We start from the raw sequence: 19,883 nt of genomic DNA, 5'->3' as shown, positions 1-19,883 counted from the left end.
GTAGGGTATAAGAGCAGTTTGCAGTACTACATGAAATATACCAATATGTGACATTGCTTAGATAGATCTGCCTCCTAAGGAGTTAATGACATAGTATGTGACATTGCTAGCCTAATGAAGTATGATGCTGTGCTACAGAGGGGGACCCCCCTCCCCATCCTCCAACATCATCAGCATCTCAGAAAAAAAATGTTTCCACCCACAGTTGTGGCAATCTTGTTACAGTATTTCCCTCAACCTTTGTAGCTATTTGTAAAGGAGCATTTTCGTCATAGGATTTCACCCCCCCCCCCCCCCCTCCAAATCACCTGCAGGCGAGCAGACCCCGCATACAAGTCCTGCTAGCCATTTGTATGTAGAGAGTGGCCAGGCTGATAGCTCCCAGCAAGTGATGAGGTCGATACCCACACACTGGACTAGAGGAGGTGTTGCACTGACTCATGCCTGCGTGCTGGCACTAACCGCGTCTCTGGCTTTAAAATAGCCCAGCTAAGTACTTGTGGAGGAGGCAAGGGGCAATCCCCCCTATTCTCAGCAGCACCCGACTACATCCAGTCGCCTTTCCTCTCTGGAGATCTCATAAGACGTCTGTATTTGGAGGAATTCTGGCACAAGAATCGCAGAGCCGGATGAACTACTCTGCACTTGCCTACCTGCATCTGGGCGACGGACAGGTAATAATCATATAGAAAGCCTCTCCTTAATGGATTTATGGTACCCTAATAATAAGTAATAGGGATGTTACTTTATTACTGATCAGTCTATCACCCCCGATACTGGAATCTGAGTATTTGTCAGCGCAGCACAGAGATATGAAACAGATTATCTTTTTTTTATGTAACCTGTTACACCTCTTCTCTCCTCTCACAATGCCTTTGTAGCTAAAAGGCTTCCTATCACCCGACTGCCATTTTTAAGTCGGTTTTCTTTCCTTTCCTTAAGTCATCCGTTTGTATGATGTCAGATGTAGGACGAATGTATTAATTGTGTTAATTAATTATAATAAAAATATTTACGACCAGTGGCGTTGCTAAGTTCTCAAACTAGAATAATCAGAGAATGATGAAGAGATATAACCTAAACTAGTTAGCCAACCTAACCTAGTTACCCATCCTAACCTAGTTACCCAACTAGTGTTTTAATTTACACAGTATTTGGTTGGGATGTATGATAATGAAGGAAACAGCAGATTAATACCTAATCTACCTATACAGATAACTTCAGTATTGATACATTTTAGCAAAATGTTGTTAGGTTATCAAGCTATGTCGATGCATTATTTGACAGGTAATTGACGGATAGACCGATAAGGATCATAGTAATGCGTGTGAGTCAAAAAAGACGATTTATTCCTTCTCCACAGAGGGAAAAAAAAATCTTTTGTGAGGAAAGTCATTTGCCTGATAATTTCACCTAATTTCCCCTATCTGGGGAGAGCAGCAGCGTGACACAAGTCATTATAAGATAGCCCATCGCCCTATTGACATGATTATAGGAGACTGGATGGTCTGATGAGCTCCTGTGACCCATGCAGGGGACAGGAGGGGACAGATCTGCTATAGGGACAGGCTTGTACACAATGGCATCTTCTTCCACATTGCATTACCCTTGTGCGTTCTCACAACACTCCTTCCAACAAGAGACCCTAGTGTCCTCCTTCACTGTACCTCAAATGGCTGAAATTAGGTCATTGTCAAATGGACTGAAGACTCCCAAGGTCATTACAATCTAGGTAGACTCGTTCTCGTTGCCTTTCTGCGCTAAAAAGTGCGTTCTTTCTCTCCTGCCTTCTCTTTTTTGAGGTGGAACATCGCTTGCGCCTTTGAGGTGGACTTCTTGGACATCTAGGAAACGAGGATCATAGAGAAAGTCGTTAAAACTACCAGACGATAATAAATCGGACTTTGTCAAAGGAGAGATGGCTTCTTCTTCTCCTCCCTCCTCCAGTGCCAACCAAGACACCAACCCAACCAATCTGAGACCCACAAGTAGGACCATTTCGTTACCTCTCTTCTTGTTTGTGATGAGGGTGATATATATTATGTCTATAGTGCATCTGCTACAGATAATGGCACTTTGACAAGGACAGGAGAGGGTTTCTGCTAAAGTTGAGTGTTGAGGGTGCATCTGATAAGCAGTATCTAGAAAAAAAAGGGAAAAAAGAAAATTAAACACAACATCTAAAATAATTGAAGATGTTGGAGTTGATTAGTGGAAATTGCACTGTTATTAGCATTTCAATGACTTTCCATTTGCCTCTCCCTTTCGCAGGCTTTTAGTGGGTCTGCAATCAGCTTGCATTTTGGCGATAATTGCAGCTATTCTAGTTGAAATGGATGTGCATTTAAGGGATTGGCATTGTACAGGGTTTATATGCCTGCCTGGCAGAGCTCAGACCTCGCTGTGAAGCGGTTCTGCCTTCAGCCCTTGCATATTAGGGTGAGCCCAGGAACAGAGGATTGGGGGGGGGGGGGGGGGTGAAAACTCCAAAGAAATCTGTATATATGGGGCTGTGGATGAAATAATCACAGGAGACAAAAGAGGAGGAACGCGGAGCAGAAAAGGCTGCCAAGCACTCATAGCCTGAACGGGCTGCAGGAGCTGTGAGGCATGAAGACAGTCATTATCCTGATTATTGTGGAGCAATAGAGGAGGAGAGGCAGGGGGACAAAGCAGCACCAGGCACACGGCAGCAGCCCTCTCTGTTTTTATCCACCCTTATTTTTATTATCATTTCATGTTAACTTTCATTTTTGTTTTCTGCACTTTAGATGTGGCAATAGATCGCCGCAATTTGTAGACAGCCTGTTTATTTGGGGAAATAAATGATTGTTTTGTCAACAAGGAGCACTGAGTTCTGTGAGCAGCGCTCCTACTAGGGATTTCCTGCTACATTCCTGCTCTGATGGGGATAATAATAATCATCGTATTAAAAACAACATATATATATATATATATATATCTCTTGATCAAAAGCTGAGATTGAAATGATCATTTTTACAACCTGCTTTAATCAAAAACAGACATCACAATGCTTAAATCGACATCTATTGTGAATTGTATGTGAGCCCATCCATGTTTAGATTTCAATGCAATTCTGTAGTGACGTGGACATAATTACATTATTATTATTATTATTATTATTAGTTTAGCATTTTGATGATTGTACGTTGTTGGCGATGATTGTGTGTGTGTTGTGTGCCTGGCAGCAGGTACAGCATGGCTTGCTTGTATATAAGGTATCCAGCTATGTGTGTGTGAGTGTGTGTGTGGCTGCTGCTGTAGCTGCCTGGGACACGCTCTATTTACCTCTCTTATAGGGTCATATATTTATCCCTGATTCCCCATTCCATTTACTGCTCATGTGATCCTTGTAACTTGTTTCTCCACACCAGTCACCCCCCCCCCTCCCCACCTGACTCCCCGGCCTCTCTAGTACACCGGGCTGTGCACACCACTAAGTAATAAATATGGCTGTATTATTAACACCCAGTTCATTTCTGTCCTCATCTCATCTGATTTCACCCAATAGTAGGAACAAAATCGTTTGAGCAAAATTGTGTTTGTAAAAAAAAAATACTTCTAGCTGCCCATTAACGTTACAATCCTTATTGTACAATCCTATCAGTTCTATGTAGCAGAGGGGTAAATTCATTGAATATATTATAAAAGGAGACGTCAAATATTTTCTCATCTAGAGATTTGGTGAGATCGTACAGTCTAGACTCTAGACTGTACACATTTATTAGTTGTTCAGGTTTATGACTGATGTGCCGACACCAATCTGCCAGGTTTTTATGTTTTTGCTTTGACATAAAATGTCTCAGTGACGATTTATTAATTAGTGCAATTAGCATCAAGTGTATCGGGACATTCGCATTGGTTGTTGAGAGTTGTTGCACTTGGAGCAATCGTGAAACCTTATTTGATGTGCATTTGACGTCATACTGAGGTCAGATTTAATAGGTATGACGTCACTGGCCTGTAGATTTAGGGCAATCCATGAATTGTTAATCCATTGGGCTACAGAAATCAGAGCTCTGCCCTATCCCTGGAAGATACACAGATTTAGTAGTAGTACTGATGGAATCAGAACAAATTAGAAAACCGTTCAAACAATATTATAAAATGATAGAGATTACATATTAATAGGACAGTAACGCCTTATGAAATGGGTAGGGAGATGTCATGCGTAAAATGTGCGTCATTTCGTACGCAGATTCCATTCATCTGTTTAGTGAATTCGTTGGAACTTGTTTTCTAACTCTCTTGAGTACTCATGTATTATTTTATTTTATTCCATTCATGTATTTATTTACTGATTTATGATTGGATCCCAAGCAAGGTTGATGAATGTAGTACATTTTCCTGACCATAGTGCAATGTCTATTTTTTTAAGAAATTGATATTCGTTTTAACACAAACATGAAACGGGAAGAATTATTTCTAGTTATCCTAGGCAAGTGTGATGATGAGCACTGCCGCTAGGGTGTGCTGTGGAGGCACCATTTTTGTTTGTTCCAATTGTAGCAATCTGTTGGTTGGAATGAAGATAGTGTTGTTGTTGTTTTATGTATGGCAGTAAATGTGTGCAGGGCAGAAGGAAACAAAGAGAAATTCACCCTGTATGTATTTAGAGAGTTTAGCCTGTCTAATTCTCCCTTATATGTGACTAACCACAAGTTGTAATTTGATCCCTCAGCTGTGTCAGCTGACTGTCACGGCAGAGAAGCTAATTTGAAAACACAGGATGTTAACGATATGTCTGCTTCCGTGAAAGCAGGAGGCAGGCAAACTGCATATTTCTTGTAAAATTTGTATAAGCTGTAACAAAGAAATGGTGTTCTTAAAATATTATTTTGCTGTTGCTTATCTTTTAGAGCTGAGATTAAGTTCTGAGTTCAGGTCCGCTTTAAGTGGTAACTATAGCAGCTCTACCTGAAAGCAAGCCAATTTGGTGTTGCAAAGCCAGGGAGTGAGTGGTGTGGTGTATACTGTATACTGTAGGCTCTGTGCAGGTATGGGGAGTGGTATGGTGTATATACTGTATGCTCTGTGCAGGTATGGGGAGTGGTATGGTGTATATACTGTAGGCTCTGTGCAGGTATGTGGGGTGGTATGGTATATATACTGTAGGCTCTGTGCAGGTATGGTGAGTGGTATGGTGTATATACTGTATGCTCTGTGCAGGTATGGGGAGTGGTATGGTGTATATACTGTATGCTCTGTGTAGGTGTGGGGAGTGGTATGGTGTATATACTGTAGGCTCTGTGCAGGTATGGGGAGTGGTATGGTGTATATACTGTATGCTCTGTGCAGGTATGGGGAGTGGTATGGTGTATATACTGTATGCTCTGTGCAGGTATGGGTAGTGGTATGGTGTATATACTGTAGGCTGTATGCTTTGTGCAGGTATGGGGAGTGGTATGGTGTATATACTGTATGCTCTGTGTAGGTATGTGGAGTGGTATGGTGTATATACTGTATGCTCTGTGTAGGTATGTGGAGTGGTATGGTGTATATACTGTATGCTCTGTGCAGGTATTGGGAGTGGTATGGTGTATATGCTGTAGACTCTGTGCAAGTATTGGGAGTGGTATGGTGTATATACAGATACATGTATGAGGAGTTGTATGGTGTATATACTGTAGGCTCTGTGCAGGTATGGGGAGTGGTATAGTGTGTATACAGATATAGGTATGGAGAGTGGTATAGTGTATATACAGGCATAGGTATGGGGGGTGGTATAGTGTATATTCAGGTGCAGGTATGTGGAGTGGTATGGTGTATATACTGAAGGCTTGTTGCAGGTATGTGGAGTGGTATGGTGTATATACTGTAGGCTCTGTGCAGGTATGGGGAGTGGTATAGTGTGTATACAGATATAGGTATGGGGAGTGGTATAGTGTATATTCAGGTATAGGTATGGAGAGTGGTATAGTGTATATACAGGCATAGGTATGGGGGGTGGTATAGTGTATATTCAGGTGCAGGTATGTGGAGTGGTATGGTGTATATACTGAAGGCTTGGTGCAGGTATGTGGAGTGGTATGGTGTATATATACTGTTGACTGTAGGCTCTGTGCAGGTATGGGGAGCGGTAAGGTGTGTATATACAGATGCAGGTATGGAAAGTGGTATGGTATATATTTTGAAGGCTGTAGGCTCTGTGCAGGTATGGTGAGTGGTATGGTGTATATGCTTTAAGCTCTGTGCAGGTATGGGGAGTGGTATGGGGTATATACTGTCGGCTCTGTGCAGGTATGGGGAGTGGTATGGTGTATATACTGTAGGCTCTGTGCAGGTATGGGGAGTGGTATGGTGTGTATACAGGTGCAGGTATGGGGAGTGGTATGGTGTATATACTGTCGGCTCTGTGCAGGTATGGGGAGTGGTATGGTGTGTATATACTGTAGGCTCTGTGCAGGTATGTGGAGTGGTATGGTGTGTATACAGGTGCAGGTATGGGGAGTGGTATGGTGTATATACTGTTGGCTGTAGGCTCCGTGCAGGTATAAAGAGTGGTATGGTGTATATACTGAAGGCTCTGTGCAGGTCTGGGGAGTGGTATGGTGTATGTATATACTGTAAGCGATGTGCAGGTATGTGGAGTGGTATGGTGTATATTCTTTAAGCTCTGTGCAGGTGTGGGGAGTGGTATGGTGTATGTACTGTAGGCTCTGTGCAGGTGTGGGGAGTGGTATGGTGTATATACTGAAGGCTCTGTGCAGGTGTGGGGAGTGGTATGGTGTATGTACTGTAGGTTCTGTGCAGGTGTGGGGAGTGATATGGTGTATGTACTGTAGGTTCTGTGCAGGTGTGGGGAGATATGGTGTATGTACTGTAGGCTCTGTGCAGGTGTGGGGAGTGGTATGGTGTATATACAGGTACAGGTATGGAGAGAGAACATACAAACAGGGAGAACATACAAACTCTGTGCCCTGGCTGAGATTCGAACCAGGAACCCAGCTCTGCAAGGTGAGAGTGATAACCACTTCGCCACTGTGCTGCCCACATGTATGGGGAGTGGTATGGTGTATATACTGGTGCAGGTATGATAAGTGGTATGGTGTATATACTGTAGGCTCTGTGTAGGTGTGGGGAGTGGTATGGTGTATATACTGTAGGCTGTGTGCAGGTATGGGGAGTGGTATGGTGTATATACTGTAGGCTGTGTGCAGGTATGGGGAGTGGTATGGTGTATATACTGTAGGCTCTGTGCAGGTATGATGAGTGGTATGGTGTATATACTGAACGCTCTGTGCAGGTGTGGGGAGTGGTATGGTGTATTTACAGGTACAGGTTTGGGGATAGAATATACAAACTGAGAAAATACAAACTCCGTGCCCTGGCTGAGATTCAAACCGGGAACCCAGCTCGGCAAGGCCAGAGTGCTAACCACTTCGCCACTGTGCTACCCACGTGTATGGGGAGAGGTATGGGGAGTGGTATGGTGTATATACAGATACATGTATGAGGAGTGGTATGGTGTATATACTGTAGGCTCTGTGCAGGTATGGGGATTGGTATAGTGTGTATACAGATATAGGTATGGGGAGTGGTATAGTGTATATTCAGGTATAGGTATGGAGAGTGGTATAGTGTATATACAGGCATAGGTATGGGGGGTGGTATAGTGTATATTCAGGTGCAGGTATGTGGAGTGGTATGGTGTATATACTGAAGGCTTGGTGCAGGTATGTGGAGTGGTATGGTATATATACTGTTGGCTGTAGGCTCTGTGCAGGTATGGGGAGTGGTATGGTGTATATACAGATCCAGGTATGGTGAGTGGTATGGTGTATATACAGATGCAGGTATGGGGAGTGGTATGGTATATATTTTGAAGGCTGTAGGCTCTGTGCATGTATGGTAAGTGGTATGGTGTATATGCTTTAAGCTCTGTGCAGGTATGGGGAGTGGTATGGGTATATACTGTAGGCTCTGTGCAGGTATGGTGAGTGGTATGGTGTATATGCTTTAAGCTCTGTGCAGGTATGGGGAGTGGTATGGGTATATACTGTCGGCTCTAAACAGGTATGGGGGGTGGTATGGTGTATAATACTGTAGGCTCTGTGCAGGTATGGGGAGTGGTATGGTGTATATACAGGTGCAGGTATGGGGAGTGGTATGGTGTATATACTCTAGGCTCTGTGCAGGTATGGGGAGTGGTATGGTGTATATACTGTAGGCTCTGTGCAGGTATGGGGAGTGGTATGGTGTATATACTGTAGGCTGTATGCAGGTATGGGGAGTGGTGTATATACTGAAGGCTCTGTGCAGGTGTGGAGAGTGGTATGGTGTATATACTGTAGGCTCTGTGCAGGTATGTGGAGTGGTATGGTGTATATACTGAAGGCTCTGTGCAGGTGTGGGGAGTGGTATGGTGTATGTACTGTAGGCTCTGTGCAGGTGTGGGGAGTGGTATGGTGTATATACTGAAGGCTCTGTGCAGGTGTGGGGAGTGGTATGGTGTATGTACTGTAGGTTCTGTGCAGGTGTGGGGAGTGATATGGTGTATGTACTGTAGGTTCTGTGCAGGTGTGGGGAGATATGGTGTATGTACATAGTTACATAGTTACATAGTTATTTTGGTTGAAAAAAGACATACGTCCATCGAGTTCAACCAGTATAAAGTACAACACCAGCCTGCTCCCTCAAATATCCCTGTTGATCCAGAGGAAGGCGAAAAAACCCTTACAAGGCATGGTCCAATTAGCCCCTAAAGGGAAAATTCCTTCCCGACTCCAGATGGCAATCAGATAAAATCCCTGGATCAACATCATTAGGCATTACCTAGTAATTGTAGCCATGGATGTCTTTCAACGCAAGGAAAGCATCTAAGCCCCCTTTAAATGCAGGTATAGAGTTTGCCATAACGACTTCCTGTGGCAATGCATTCCACATCTGAATCACTCTAACTGTAAAGAACCCTTTCCTAAATAAATGGCTAAAACGTTTTTCCTCCATGCGCAGATCATGTCCTCTAGTCCTTTGAGAAGGCCTAGGGACAAAAAGCTCATCCGCCAAGCTATTATATTGCCCTCTGATGTATTTATACATGTTAATTAGATCCCCTCTAAGGCGTCTTTTCTCTAGACTAAATAAACCCAGTTTATCTAACCTTTCTTGATAAGTGAGACCTTCCATCCCACGTATCAATTTTGTTGCTCGTCTCTGCACCTGCTCTAAAACTGCAATATCTTTTTTGTAATGTGGTGCCCAGAACTGAATTCCATATTCCAGATGTGGCCTTACTAGAGATTTAAACAGGGACAATATTATGCTAGCATCTCGAGTTTTTATTTCCCTTTTAATGCATCCCAAAATTTTGTTAGCTTTAGCTGCAGCTGCTTGGCATTGAGTATGATTATTTAACTTGTTGTCAATGAGTACTCCTAAGTCCTTCTCCAAGTTTGATGTCCCCAACTGTATCCCATTTATTTTGTTTGGTGCTAGACCATTAGTACGTCCAAAATGCATGACCTTACATTTGTCAACATTGAATTTCATCTGCCATTTATGTGCCCATATAGCCATCCTATCCAGATCCTGTTGCAATATGACACTATCTTCCTGAGAGTTGATGATTCTGCACAATTTTGTATCATCTACAAAAATAGCAACATTGCTCACTACTGCATCTACTAGGTCATTAATAAATAAATTGAAGAGCACTGGACCCAGAACAGACCCCTGTGGGACCCCACTGCTAACAGTCTCCCATTTTGAGTACGATCCATTGACCACAACTCTTTGTTTTCTGTCCATTAGCCAGTTCCCTATCCATGAACACAGACTCTTTCCCAGTCCTTGCATCCTCAACTTTTGCACCAGACTTTTGTGGGGAACAGTGTCGAAGGCCTTTGCAAAGTCCAAGTATATCACATCTACAGCATTCCCAATATCCATATTAGCATTCACTACCTCATAAAAGCTGAGTATGTTAGTCAAACAGGACCTGTCTTTAGTAAACCCATGTTGATGCTGATGTGGGGAGTGGTATGGTGTATATACAGGTACAGGTATGGAGAGAGAACATACAAACAGGGAGAACATACAAACTCTGTGCCCTGGCTGAGATTTGAACCAGGAACCCAGCTCTGCAAGGTGAGAGTGATAACCACTTCGCCACTGTGCTGCCCACGTGTATGGGGAGTGGTATGATGTATATACTGGTGCATGTATGATAAGTGGTATGGTGTATATACTGAAGGCTCTGTGCAGGTGTGGGGAGTGGTATGGTGTATATACTGTAGGCTGTGTGCAGGTATGGGGAGTGGTATGGTGTATATAATGTAAGCTCTGTGCAAGTATGGGGAGTGGTATGGTCTATATACTGTTGGCTGTAGGCTCAATGCAAGTATGGGGAGTGGTATGTGTATATACTGTAGGCTCTGTGCAAGTATGGGGAGTGGTATGTGTATATACTGTAGGCTCTGTGCAAGTATGGGGAGTGGTATGGTGTATATACTGTTGACTGAAGGCTCTGTGCAGGTATGGGGAGTGGTATGGTGTATACACAGGTACAGGTATGTGGAGTGGTATGGTGTATATACTGTAGGCTCTGTGCAGGTATGGGGATTGGTATGGTGTATATACAGATACTGGTATGGGGTGTTGGCAGGGTAGGACTGGGATACTAAGGGCCCACAAGAGAAGTTTCAGCCTGGGGCCCAGTTTCAGCCTGGGGCCCAGAAGTTTCAGACTTCAATATAGGTAGGTAGGTATAGGAGCCTTCAGTATATGCAGGTAGGTATAGGGGCCTTCAGTATAGGTAGGTGGGTATAGGGGCCTTCAGTATAGGTAGGTAGGTAGGTGTAGGGGCCTTCAGTATAGGTAGCTAGGCATAGGGGCCTTCAGAATAGGTAGGCAAGTATAGGGGCCTTCAGAATAGGTAGCTAGGTATAGGGACCTTCAGTATAGGTAGGTAGGTAGGTAGGTAGGCAGGGGCGTAACTAGGCCCCACCGGGCCCCCCTGCAAAATTTCAGAGGGCCCCCTCTCCCTGGGGCCCGCTCGGGGCCATTTTGTGGGGGCTGGAGGGGTGGCAGCATGAGGGGAAAGCCTTGGCCACAGTCGGCGGGGAGAGGGGAAGTTCCTCGGGGCTCTCCCCTCTGCGCTCCCCTCCAGCTAAAGTTATAGTATGTGCAGCGGGCAGCGGCGGGCAGATACATACCTTCCGTGCGTTCCACCACATACTCCTCGCTCTAGCGTCTGACGTCACTTCCAGAGCGAAGATTATGCGGTGGAACGCAAGGAAGGTATGTATCTGCCCGCTGTCCACACTATAACTTTAGCTGGAGGGGAGCACAGAGGGGAGGGTGAGGGAGAGGGGGGGGACTTCCCCTCTCCCCGCCGACTGTGGCCAAGGCTTTCCCCTCATGCTGCCACCCCTCCAGCTCCCACAAAACGGCTCCGAGCGGGCCCCAGGGGGGGGGCGGGCCACCGGGCCCCCCCGCAGGCGCAGGGGCCGCAGGGCCTATTGGTACACCAGTGTAGGTAGGTATAGGGTCCTTCAGTATAGGTAGTTAGGTATAGAGGCCTTCAGTATAGGTAGGTAGGTATAGAGGCCTTTAGTATAGGTAGGTATAGGGTCCTTCAAGTGAACCTCCAGACTAAAAATCTACTCAGCAGCACTGAAAAGCTTGGTGTTTCTATGCAGGTATGGGACGTGCTATGGTACTGTAGGCTCTGTGCAGGTATGTGGAGTAGTAATGGAATATATACTGTAGGCTGTAGGCTCTGGGCAGGTATGTGGAGTGGTATGGTGTATGTACTGTAGGCTCTGTGCAGGTATGGGGAGTGGTATGGTGTATGTACTGTAGGCTCTGTGCAGGTATGGGGAGTGGTATGGTGTATATACAGGTGCAAGTATGAGGAGGGGTATGGTATATATACAGTAGGCTCTGTGCAGGTATGTGGGGTGGTATGGTATATATACTGTAGGCTCTGTGCAGGTATGGGGAGTGGTATGGTGTATATACTGTAGGCTCTGTGCAGGTATGGGGAGTAGTATGGTGTATTATATACAAGTGCAGTTGTGGGGAGTGGTATGGTGTATATACTGTAGGCTCTGTGCAGGTATGTGGGGTGGTATGGTATATATACTGTAGGCTCTGTGCAGGTATGGGGAGTGGTATGGTGTATATATTGTAGCCTCTATGCAGGTATGGGAAGTGCTATGATACTGTAGGCTCTGTGCAGGTATGTGGAGTGGTATGGTGTATGTACTGTAGGCTCTGTGCAGGAATGGGGAGTGGTATGGTGTATATACTGTAGACACTGTGCAGTTATTAGGGGTTGTATGGTGTATATACTGTAGGCTCTGTGCAGGTATGTGGAGTGGTATGGTGTATGTACTGTAGGCTCTGTGCAGGTATGGGGAGTGGTATGGTGTATATACAGGTGCAAGTATGAGGAGGGGTATGGTATATATACAGTAGGCTCTGTGCAGGTATGTGGGGTGGTATGGTATATATACTGTAGGCTCTGTGCAGGTATGTGGGGTGGTATGGTATATATACTGTAGGCTCTGTGCTGGTCTGGGGAGTTGTTTGGTGTATATACTGTAGGCTCTGTGCAGGTATGGGGAGTAGTATGGTGTGTATACAGATGCAGGTATGGGGAGTGGTATGGTGTATATCCTGTAGGCTGTAGGCTCTGTGCAGGTATGTGGGGTGGTATGGTGTATATACTGTAGGCTCTGTGCAGGTATGTGGAGTGGTATGGTGTATATCCTGTAGGCTGTAGGCTCTGTGCAGGTATGTGGGGTGGTATGGGTATATACTGTCGGCTCTGTGAAGGTATGGGGAGTGGTATGGTGTATATACTGTAGGCTCTGTGCAGTTATGTGGGGTGGTATGGTATATATACTGTAGGCTCTGTGCTGGTATGGGGAGTGGTATGGTGTATATACTGTAGGCTCTGTGCAGGTATGGGGAGTAGTATGGTGTGTATACAGATGCAGGTATGGGGAGTGGTATGGTGTATATCCTGTAGGCTGTAGGCTCTGTGCAAGTATGTGGAGTGGTATGGTGTATTATATACAGGTGCAGTTGTGGGGAGTGGTATGGTGTATATACTGTAGGCTCTGTGCAGGTATGTGGGGTGGTATGGTATATATACTGTAGGCTCTGTGCAGGTATGGGGAGTGGTATGGTGTATATACTGTAGGCTCTGTGCAGGTATGGGGAGTAGTATGGTGTGTGTATACAGATGCAGGTATGGGGAGTGGTATGGTGTATATCCTGTAGGCTGTAGGCTCTGTGCAGGTATGTGGGGTGGTATGGTGTATATACTGTAGGCTCTGTGCAGGTATGGGGAGTGGTATGGTGTATATACTGTAGGCTCTGTGCAGGTATGTGGAGTGGTATGGTGTATATACAGGTGCAGTTGTGGGGAGTGGTATGGTGTATATACTGTAGGCTCTGTGCAGGTAAAGGGAGCGGTATGGTGTATATAATGAAATCTCTGTGCAGGTATGGGTAGTGGTATGGTGTATTTACTGTAGGCTCTTTGCAGGTATGGGGAGTGGTATGGTGTATATACTGTAGGCTCTGTGTCGGAATGGGGAGTGGTATGGTGTATATACTGTAGACACTGTGCAGTTATTAGGGGTTGTATGGTGTATATACTGTAGGCTCTGTGCATGTATGTGGAGTGGTATGGTGTATGTACTGTAGGCTCTGTGCAGGTATGGGGAGTGGTATGGTGTATATACAGGTGCAAGTATGAGGAGGGGTATGGTATATATACTGTAGGCTCTGTGCAGGTATGTGGGGTGGTATGGTATATATACTGTAGGCTCTGTGCTGGTCTGGGGAGTTGTTTGGTGTATATACTGTAGGCTCTGTGCAGGTATGGGGAGTAGTATGGTGTGTATACAGATGCAGGTATGGGGAGTGGTATGGTGTATATCCTGTAGGCTGTAGGCTCTGTGCAGGTATGTGGGGTGGTATGGTGTATATACTGTAGGCTCTGTGCAGGTATGTGGAGTGGTATGGTGTATATCCTGTAGGCTGTAGGCTCTGTGCAGGTATGTGGGGTGGTATGGGTATATACTGTCGGCTCTGTGCAGGTATGGGGAGTGGTATGGTGTATATACTGTAGGCTCTGTGCAGGTATGTGGGGTGGTATGGTATATATACTGTAGGCTCTGTGCTGGTATGAGGAGTGGTATGGTGTATATACTGTAGGCTCTGTGCAGGTATGGGGAGTAGTATGGTGTGTATACAGATGCAGGTATGGGGAGTGGTATGGTGTATATCCTGTAGGCTGTAGGCTCTGTGCAAGTATGTGGAGTGGTATGGTGTATTATATACAGGTGCAGTTGTGGGGAGTGGTATGGTGTATATACTGTAGGCTCTGTGCAGGTATGTGGGGTGGTATGGTATATATACTGTAGGCTCTGTGCAGGTATGGGGAGTGGTATGGTGTATATACTGTAGGCTCTGTGCAGGTATGGGGAGTAGTATGGTGTGTGTATACAGATGCAGGTATGGGGAGTGGTATGGTGTATATCCTGTAGGCTGTAGGCTCTGTGCAGGTATGTGGGGTGGTATGGTGTATATACTGTAGGCTCTGTGCAGGTATGTGGAGTGGTATGGTGTATATACAGGTGCAGTTGTGGGGAGTGGTATGGTGTATATACTGTAGGCTCTGTGCAGGTAAAGGGAGCGGTATGGTGTATATAATGTAATCTCTGTGCAGGTATGGGTAGTGGTATGGTGTATTTACTGTAGGCTCTTTGCAGGTATGGGGAGTGGTATGGTGTATATACTGTAGGCTCTGTGCAGGTATGTGGAGTGGTATGGTGTATATACTGAAGGCTCTGTGCAGGTATGGGGAGTGGTATGGTGTATATACTGTAGGCTCTGTGCAGGTATGTGGAGTGGCATGGTGTATATACAGATGCAGGAGGTATGTGGAGTGGTATGGTATATATACTGTTGGCTGTAGGCTCTGTGCAGGTATGGGGAGTGGTATGGTGTATATACTGTAGGCTCTGTGCAGGTATGGGGAGTGGTATGGTGTATATACTGTAGGCTCTGTGCAGGTATGGGGAGTGATATGGTGTATATAATGTATGCTGTAGGCACTGTGCAGGTATTTGGGGTGGTATGGTGTACATACTGTAGGCTCTATGCAAGTATGTGGAGTGGTATGGTGTATTTACAGATGCAGGTATGTGGAGTGGTATGCTATATATACTGTTGGCTGTAGGCTCTGTGCAGGTATGGGGAGTGGTATGGTGTATATACTGTAGGCTCTGTGCAGGTATGTGGAGTGGTATGGTGTATATACAGATGCAGGTATGTGGAGTGGTATGGTGTATATACTGTAGGCTCTGTGCAGGTATGTGGAGTGGTATGGTGTATATACTGAAGGCTCTGTGCAGGTATGGGGAGTGGTATGGTGTATATACTGTAGGCTCTGTGCAGGTATGTGGAGTGGCATGGTGTATATACAGATGCAGGAGGTATGTGGAGTGGTATGGTATATATACTGTTGGCTGTAGGCTCTGTGCAGGTATGGGGAGTGGTATGGTGTATATACTGTATGCTCTGTGCAGGTATGGGGAGTGGTATGGTGTATTTACTGTAGGCTCTGTGCAGGTATGGGGAGTGGTATGGTGTATATACTGTAGGCTCTGTGCAGGTATGTGGAGTGGTATGGTGTATATACAGATGCAGGTATGGGGAGTGGTATGGTATATATACTGTTGGCTGTAGGTGCTGTGCAGGTATGGGGAGTGATATGGTGTATATACAGGTACAGGCATGGGGAGTGATATGGTGTATATACAGATGCAGGTATGGGGAGTGGTATGGAATATATACTGTTGGCTGTAGACACTGTGCAGGTATGGGGAGTGATATGGTGTATATACAGATACAGGTGTGTAGAGTGGTATGGTATATCTAGTGTTGGCTTAGGCTCTGTGCAGGTATGGACCGAGTGTTCTCATAGGAGGGCCTGGGTTGGCATTGTAAAGTCACATGGACGCAAGATACTGAATGTGTAAATTGAAAAGATAATGAAGAGAGGTGAACATCGGCAGAATCAATACAAACAGGGCATTGTAGATAATCTATTGTCTTGTATTCCTCAGACATGAATATCATTACATGAGCTGCAAACAGCCTCCAGTGCACATCAGTCCGCTATTCAAACATCTCTCCCCTGCTCTCCCTCCCTTTCTATGTCTCTCTCTCTCCCTCCCTCTCTTTCTCTCTCTCTCTCTCCCTAGCTCACCCCCTTTTTCTCTTCCACTCACCGTGAGCTCGCTATTTATCTACCTATCTAGTCATCATCATCCATCCATCCATCTATCTATCAGCAGGCAGTATCTCCTCTCTTCCTTTTCTTTTTCCTCTCTTGCTGTCTCCCTCCCTCCTTCCAACTCTCTCTTTCTTTCTCACAGCTTTTTTCCCCACCCCCCTCTTTCTTTCACTTTCCTCTCAGTCTCTTCTCCATGCATTCCCCCCCCCCCCCCCCCCCCACACACACACACACACACAAGCACACTCTTGCTCTCCATCTCTTCCTCCCTCTCTCTTTTTCTTCCCCTGCCTTGCCCCCCTCCTTCCTTCCATCCCTCCTTCTCTCTCTCGCTCTTATTATCCCCTTATTTCCTGAAAGGAAGAATTACAGTTATAATTTCTCATATTAAACCGAAGGCAAATATACTATAAATAACCCAGCCAGCTATTTTGGGACAGTTCCAAGTAGTTCCACGCCTGCATTTATGAATATTAGGAGAGGTCTGGATGATGATAAAATGAGGACAGTATGAATAATGACCGCATTGAGACAGAGGCTGATTTATCAAGACAAAGAAGACTGGAGTAGTTGCTCAGTGCAACCAATCAAGTGTCAGCTACCAATGAATCAGGTATTCTTATTGGTTGCCCTGAGCCAGTTTTTAGCATGCTGAGATTGATAAAAACCAGAGCAATGGGAATTCCTATCCTAGGTATAAGAATTCAGGATTTAGGTGTTATCTGAGTTAAACTGTGCTGTGTGGAAGGAAGTCTTGAACTTGTCACAGAAATCATAGTTAGCCTGTTATCCATTTTGCTATAAAATGAATACAGAGGATGCCCTTCATTGGGCCTCGCATAGAAGGTAAACGGGCAGCTCTAGGCTTGTGGTGGCCCTGGGCAGAGAAAGAATTAGTTTGCCCTTTCACCCGTCCATGTCAGTATGCTATCTTATGCACAGTAAATGGCCACATCCGTTGCGGACAATGCATAGCCGCCTCGTGCTCATGACTCAAATGTTTAACTTTTGTAACTTTTGCTGAAATTGGCCACTGCGTTTTGCCTCCAAAGCACTGTCTCAACATGTGGCATCATATCTCCACACTGCCAGGGGCGGGGCTGATGGAGAGGGAAGCAGGAAATTTGGGAGCCCTCTAGAGATGGAAGTTTGGGTGGCGCCATAGGCGCACATTGAAGTAGCGCTATTGAGGCCCAGTGTCTAATGTTTATCGGGCGCCCCGGGTGCCCAAATTACACCTCAATGCCTATGGCTATGGCAGTACCTGAAAAAATATGTTTTTGATTTATTTTTTTTGCGGTGGGTGTGGCAATTGGCAGTGGTGGAGAGGGGGTGTTGATAAGCATAGGTGGGGAGTAGTTAAGGTTAGGTGTCTGTGGGGGGGTGGTGGTTAAGGTTAGGCTTCAGGCAGAGTGTTTGTGCGGGGTGAGGGGACTGTATTTAATACCGATATTTTACAATACTTCACTTTTATAGTACAGTATCAGTAAATTTACCGATATTCTGCTATTGGCTTTCCTGGGCGGCCACATTTCCCTGGTGCCCTATTATTACATACGGGATGGGAAGGACCTCCCGGTGACTAGGCTGCAGACAGTGCCTTTACTAGTCCATGAACGCGGCGTCACTGTGACCTGCTATGCTGCAGTGACTAGAGGCACTGGCAGTGACATGTGCTGCCATAGTTACCAGGTCGTCCCTTGGTGAGTGCATGTGGTGGCCTCCCGTGAATGGTGGCCCTGTACATGTGCACAGATCGTACATGCCTAAGGCCACCCCTGAGGTAAATGTTTAAGTTTCCCCACCCATGTTCCAGTAATACATTACTAGTGGTATCCACTTGTGGCAGCCCCGAAGGATAGGATCAGAATCATGCAATAGGTAATACAAGTCTGAGAAAAAGCTGTCAGCACCGTCCTTACCCACAATGCAAAGGAAGCCTGAGTTGCTTGTTTCGACATCCTACAAACTGAACTAAAAAAACTGGGTGTAAATCATTAGTATGCCTCATATAAGTTTTGTATTAAATGCATTCAAGCATTTATATTAGCAAGGCACTTACACTATACAGAGCTGTGGCATGCTATATGTATGTAGCCTTAGGTGATCCTGAAAGATGTTCAAGCACCATTTAATCAGAGTCTAATCAAACACAAGCAAACCATTACGTCACACAGCAAAGGAGTGGTAGGCCATCAAATATTTCCTGAGTGAGCTTTAATAGTAGAGCAACTTTTTTTTTTTTTAATAAAGTGTCCTAAAATATATGGCGTATTAACTTGCATTAAATAATGTTAGCATTTCCACACAACCAAACTTTGTATTATTTATTCAGGAATTTAGTTCTCAAGAAGAGTTTAGTTACACTTCACAGAATACTTGATCAATGGCAGACCTCATCTCCTGCTGTTCTCATTTCTGCTTTATTATGTGGGCTACATGTGTTTACATTGGAGAAGCCTATTTGTTACCAGTGACATATTATGGTCTATGATGTGTTATCTGTACCACTAGCACAAGGACATGCATGCTACCAATATGGAGGTGTCTGGGTATTGCCAAAGCTGGTGTCATTATTGGAGGGACCTGATCTGTGTGCTGTATGGTACCAACAGAAGACCCTATGTGTTATTAGTGGAGGGGGTTATATATTAACAGTGGAGGGATTATGTGTTATCAGTGGTGGAACCTGTGTGCTATCAGTGTAGAGACTACAAGTGGAAGGACTTGTGTGTCACCTGTGGAGAGTGTGTAATTTGTGTGTTACCAGTTGAGGGAGCTGCATGTTACCAGTGGAGGAACTTGTGTGTTACCAGAGGATTCTTGTTGCCAGTGGAGGGACCTGTGTGTTACCAGCTACCAGTGGATGGACCTGTGAGTTAGCAGTGGAGGAACCTGTGTGTTATCAGTGGAGAGACCAGTGTGTTATCGGTGGAGGGACCTGTGTGTTACCAGTGGAGATACCAGTGTGTTACCAGTGGATAGACCAGAGTGCTACCAGTGGAGAGACCAGTGTGTTACCAGTGGATAGACCAGACAGTGCTACCAGTGGAGAGACCTGTGTGTTACCAGTGGCGAGACCAGAGTGTTACCAGTGGAAGGACCTGTGTGTTACCAGTAGAGAGACCAGAGTGTTACCAGTGGAGAGACTAAAGTGCTACCAGTGGAGAGACCTGTGTGTTACCAGTGGAGAGACCAGACAGTGTTACCAGTGGAGAGACCAGTGTGTTACCAGTGGAGAGACCAGTGTGTTACCAGTGGAGGGACCTGTGTGTTACCAGTGGAGAGACCTGTGTATTACCAGTGGAGAGACCTATATGTTTTCAGTAGAGGGACCTGTGTGTTATCACTGGTGCGACCAGTGTGTTACCAGTGGAGGGACCTGGGTGTTATCAGTGGAGGGACCTGTGTGTTACCACTAGAGAGCAGTGCTGGGCCGAAATTACGCATGAGCGTAATTACGCACCGTAATTCAATGTAAATTTACGCGTAAGCGCTACGCGTAACTTACGGTCTTACGCGTAATTATTTACGCGTAAGGAGTTAAGTGGTATCGTAATTACACTGTCTACCGTAATTGCTAGGTATGCGTAATTTTACG

General features: G+C 45.3%; 1 protein-coding gene and 1 long non-coding RNA gene across 3 annotated transcripts in view; one reads left to right on the top strand and one right to left on the bottom strand.

Moving 5' to 3' along the window:
* Window positions 1–299: 299 nt before the first annotated feature.
* Window positions 300–19,883, top strand: part of GAD1 (glutamate decarboxylase 1) — a 185,710-nt gene continuing 166,126 nt past the window's right edge. For both annotated transcript variants that reach the window (XM_068245543.1, XM_068245542.1), the window contains exons 1-2: window positions 300–674; window positions 1,803–1,988. In XM_068245543.1, the coding sequence (XP_068101644.1) occupies window positions 1,919–1,988 (70 nt within the window). In that variant the 5' untranslated portion in view covers window positions 300–674; window positions 1,803–1,918. The remainder of the gene's footprint in view (window positions 675–1,802; window positions 1,989–19,883) is intronic.
* Window positions 594–19,883, bottom strand: part of LOC137524968 (uncharacterized) — a 210,413-nt gene continuing 191,123 nt past the window's right edge. The window contains exon 3 of the long non-coding RNA XR_011022823.1: window positions 594–2,141. This is a non-coding gene — a long non-coding RNA (uncharacterized lncRNA). The remainder of the gene's footprint in view (window positions 2,142–19,883) is intronic.

This window comes from Hyperolius riggenbachi, chromosome 7, assembly GCF_040937935.1.
Source record: "Hyperolius riggenbachi isolate aHypRig1 chromosome 7, aHypRig1.pri, whole genome shotgun sequence".
Taxonomy (NCBI): domain Eukaryota; kingdom Metazoa; phylum Chordata; class Amphibia; order Anura; family Hyperoliidae; genus Hyperolius; species Hyperolius riggenbachi.
This window is presented reverse-complemented; position numbering and strand designations above follow the sequence as displayed.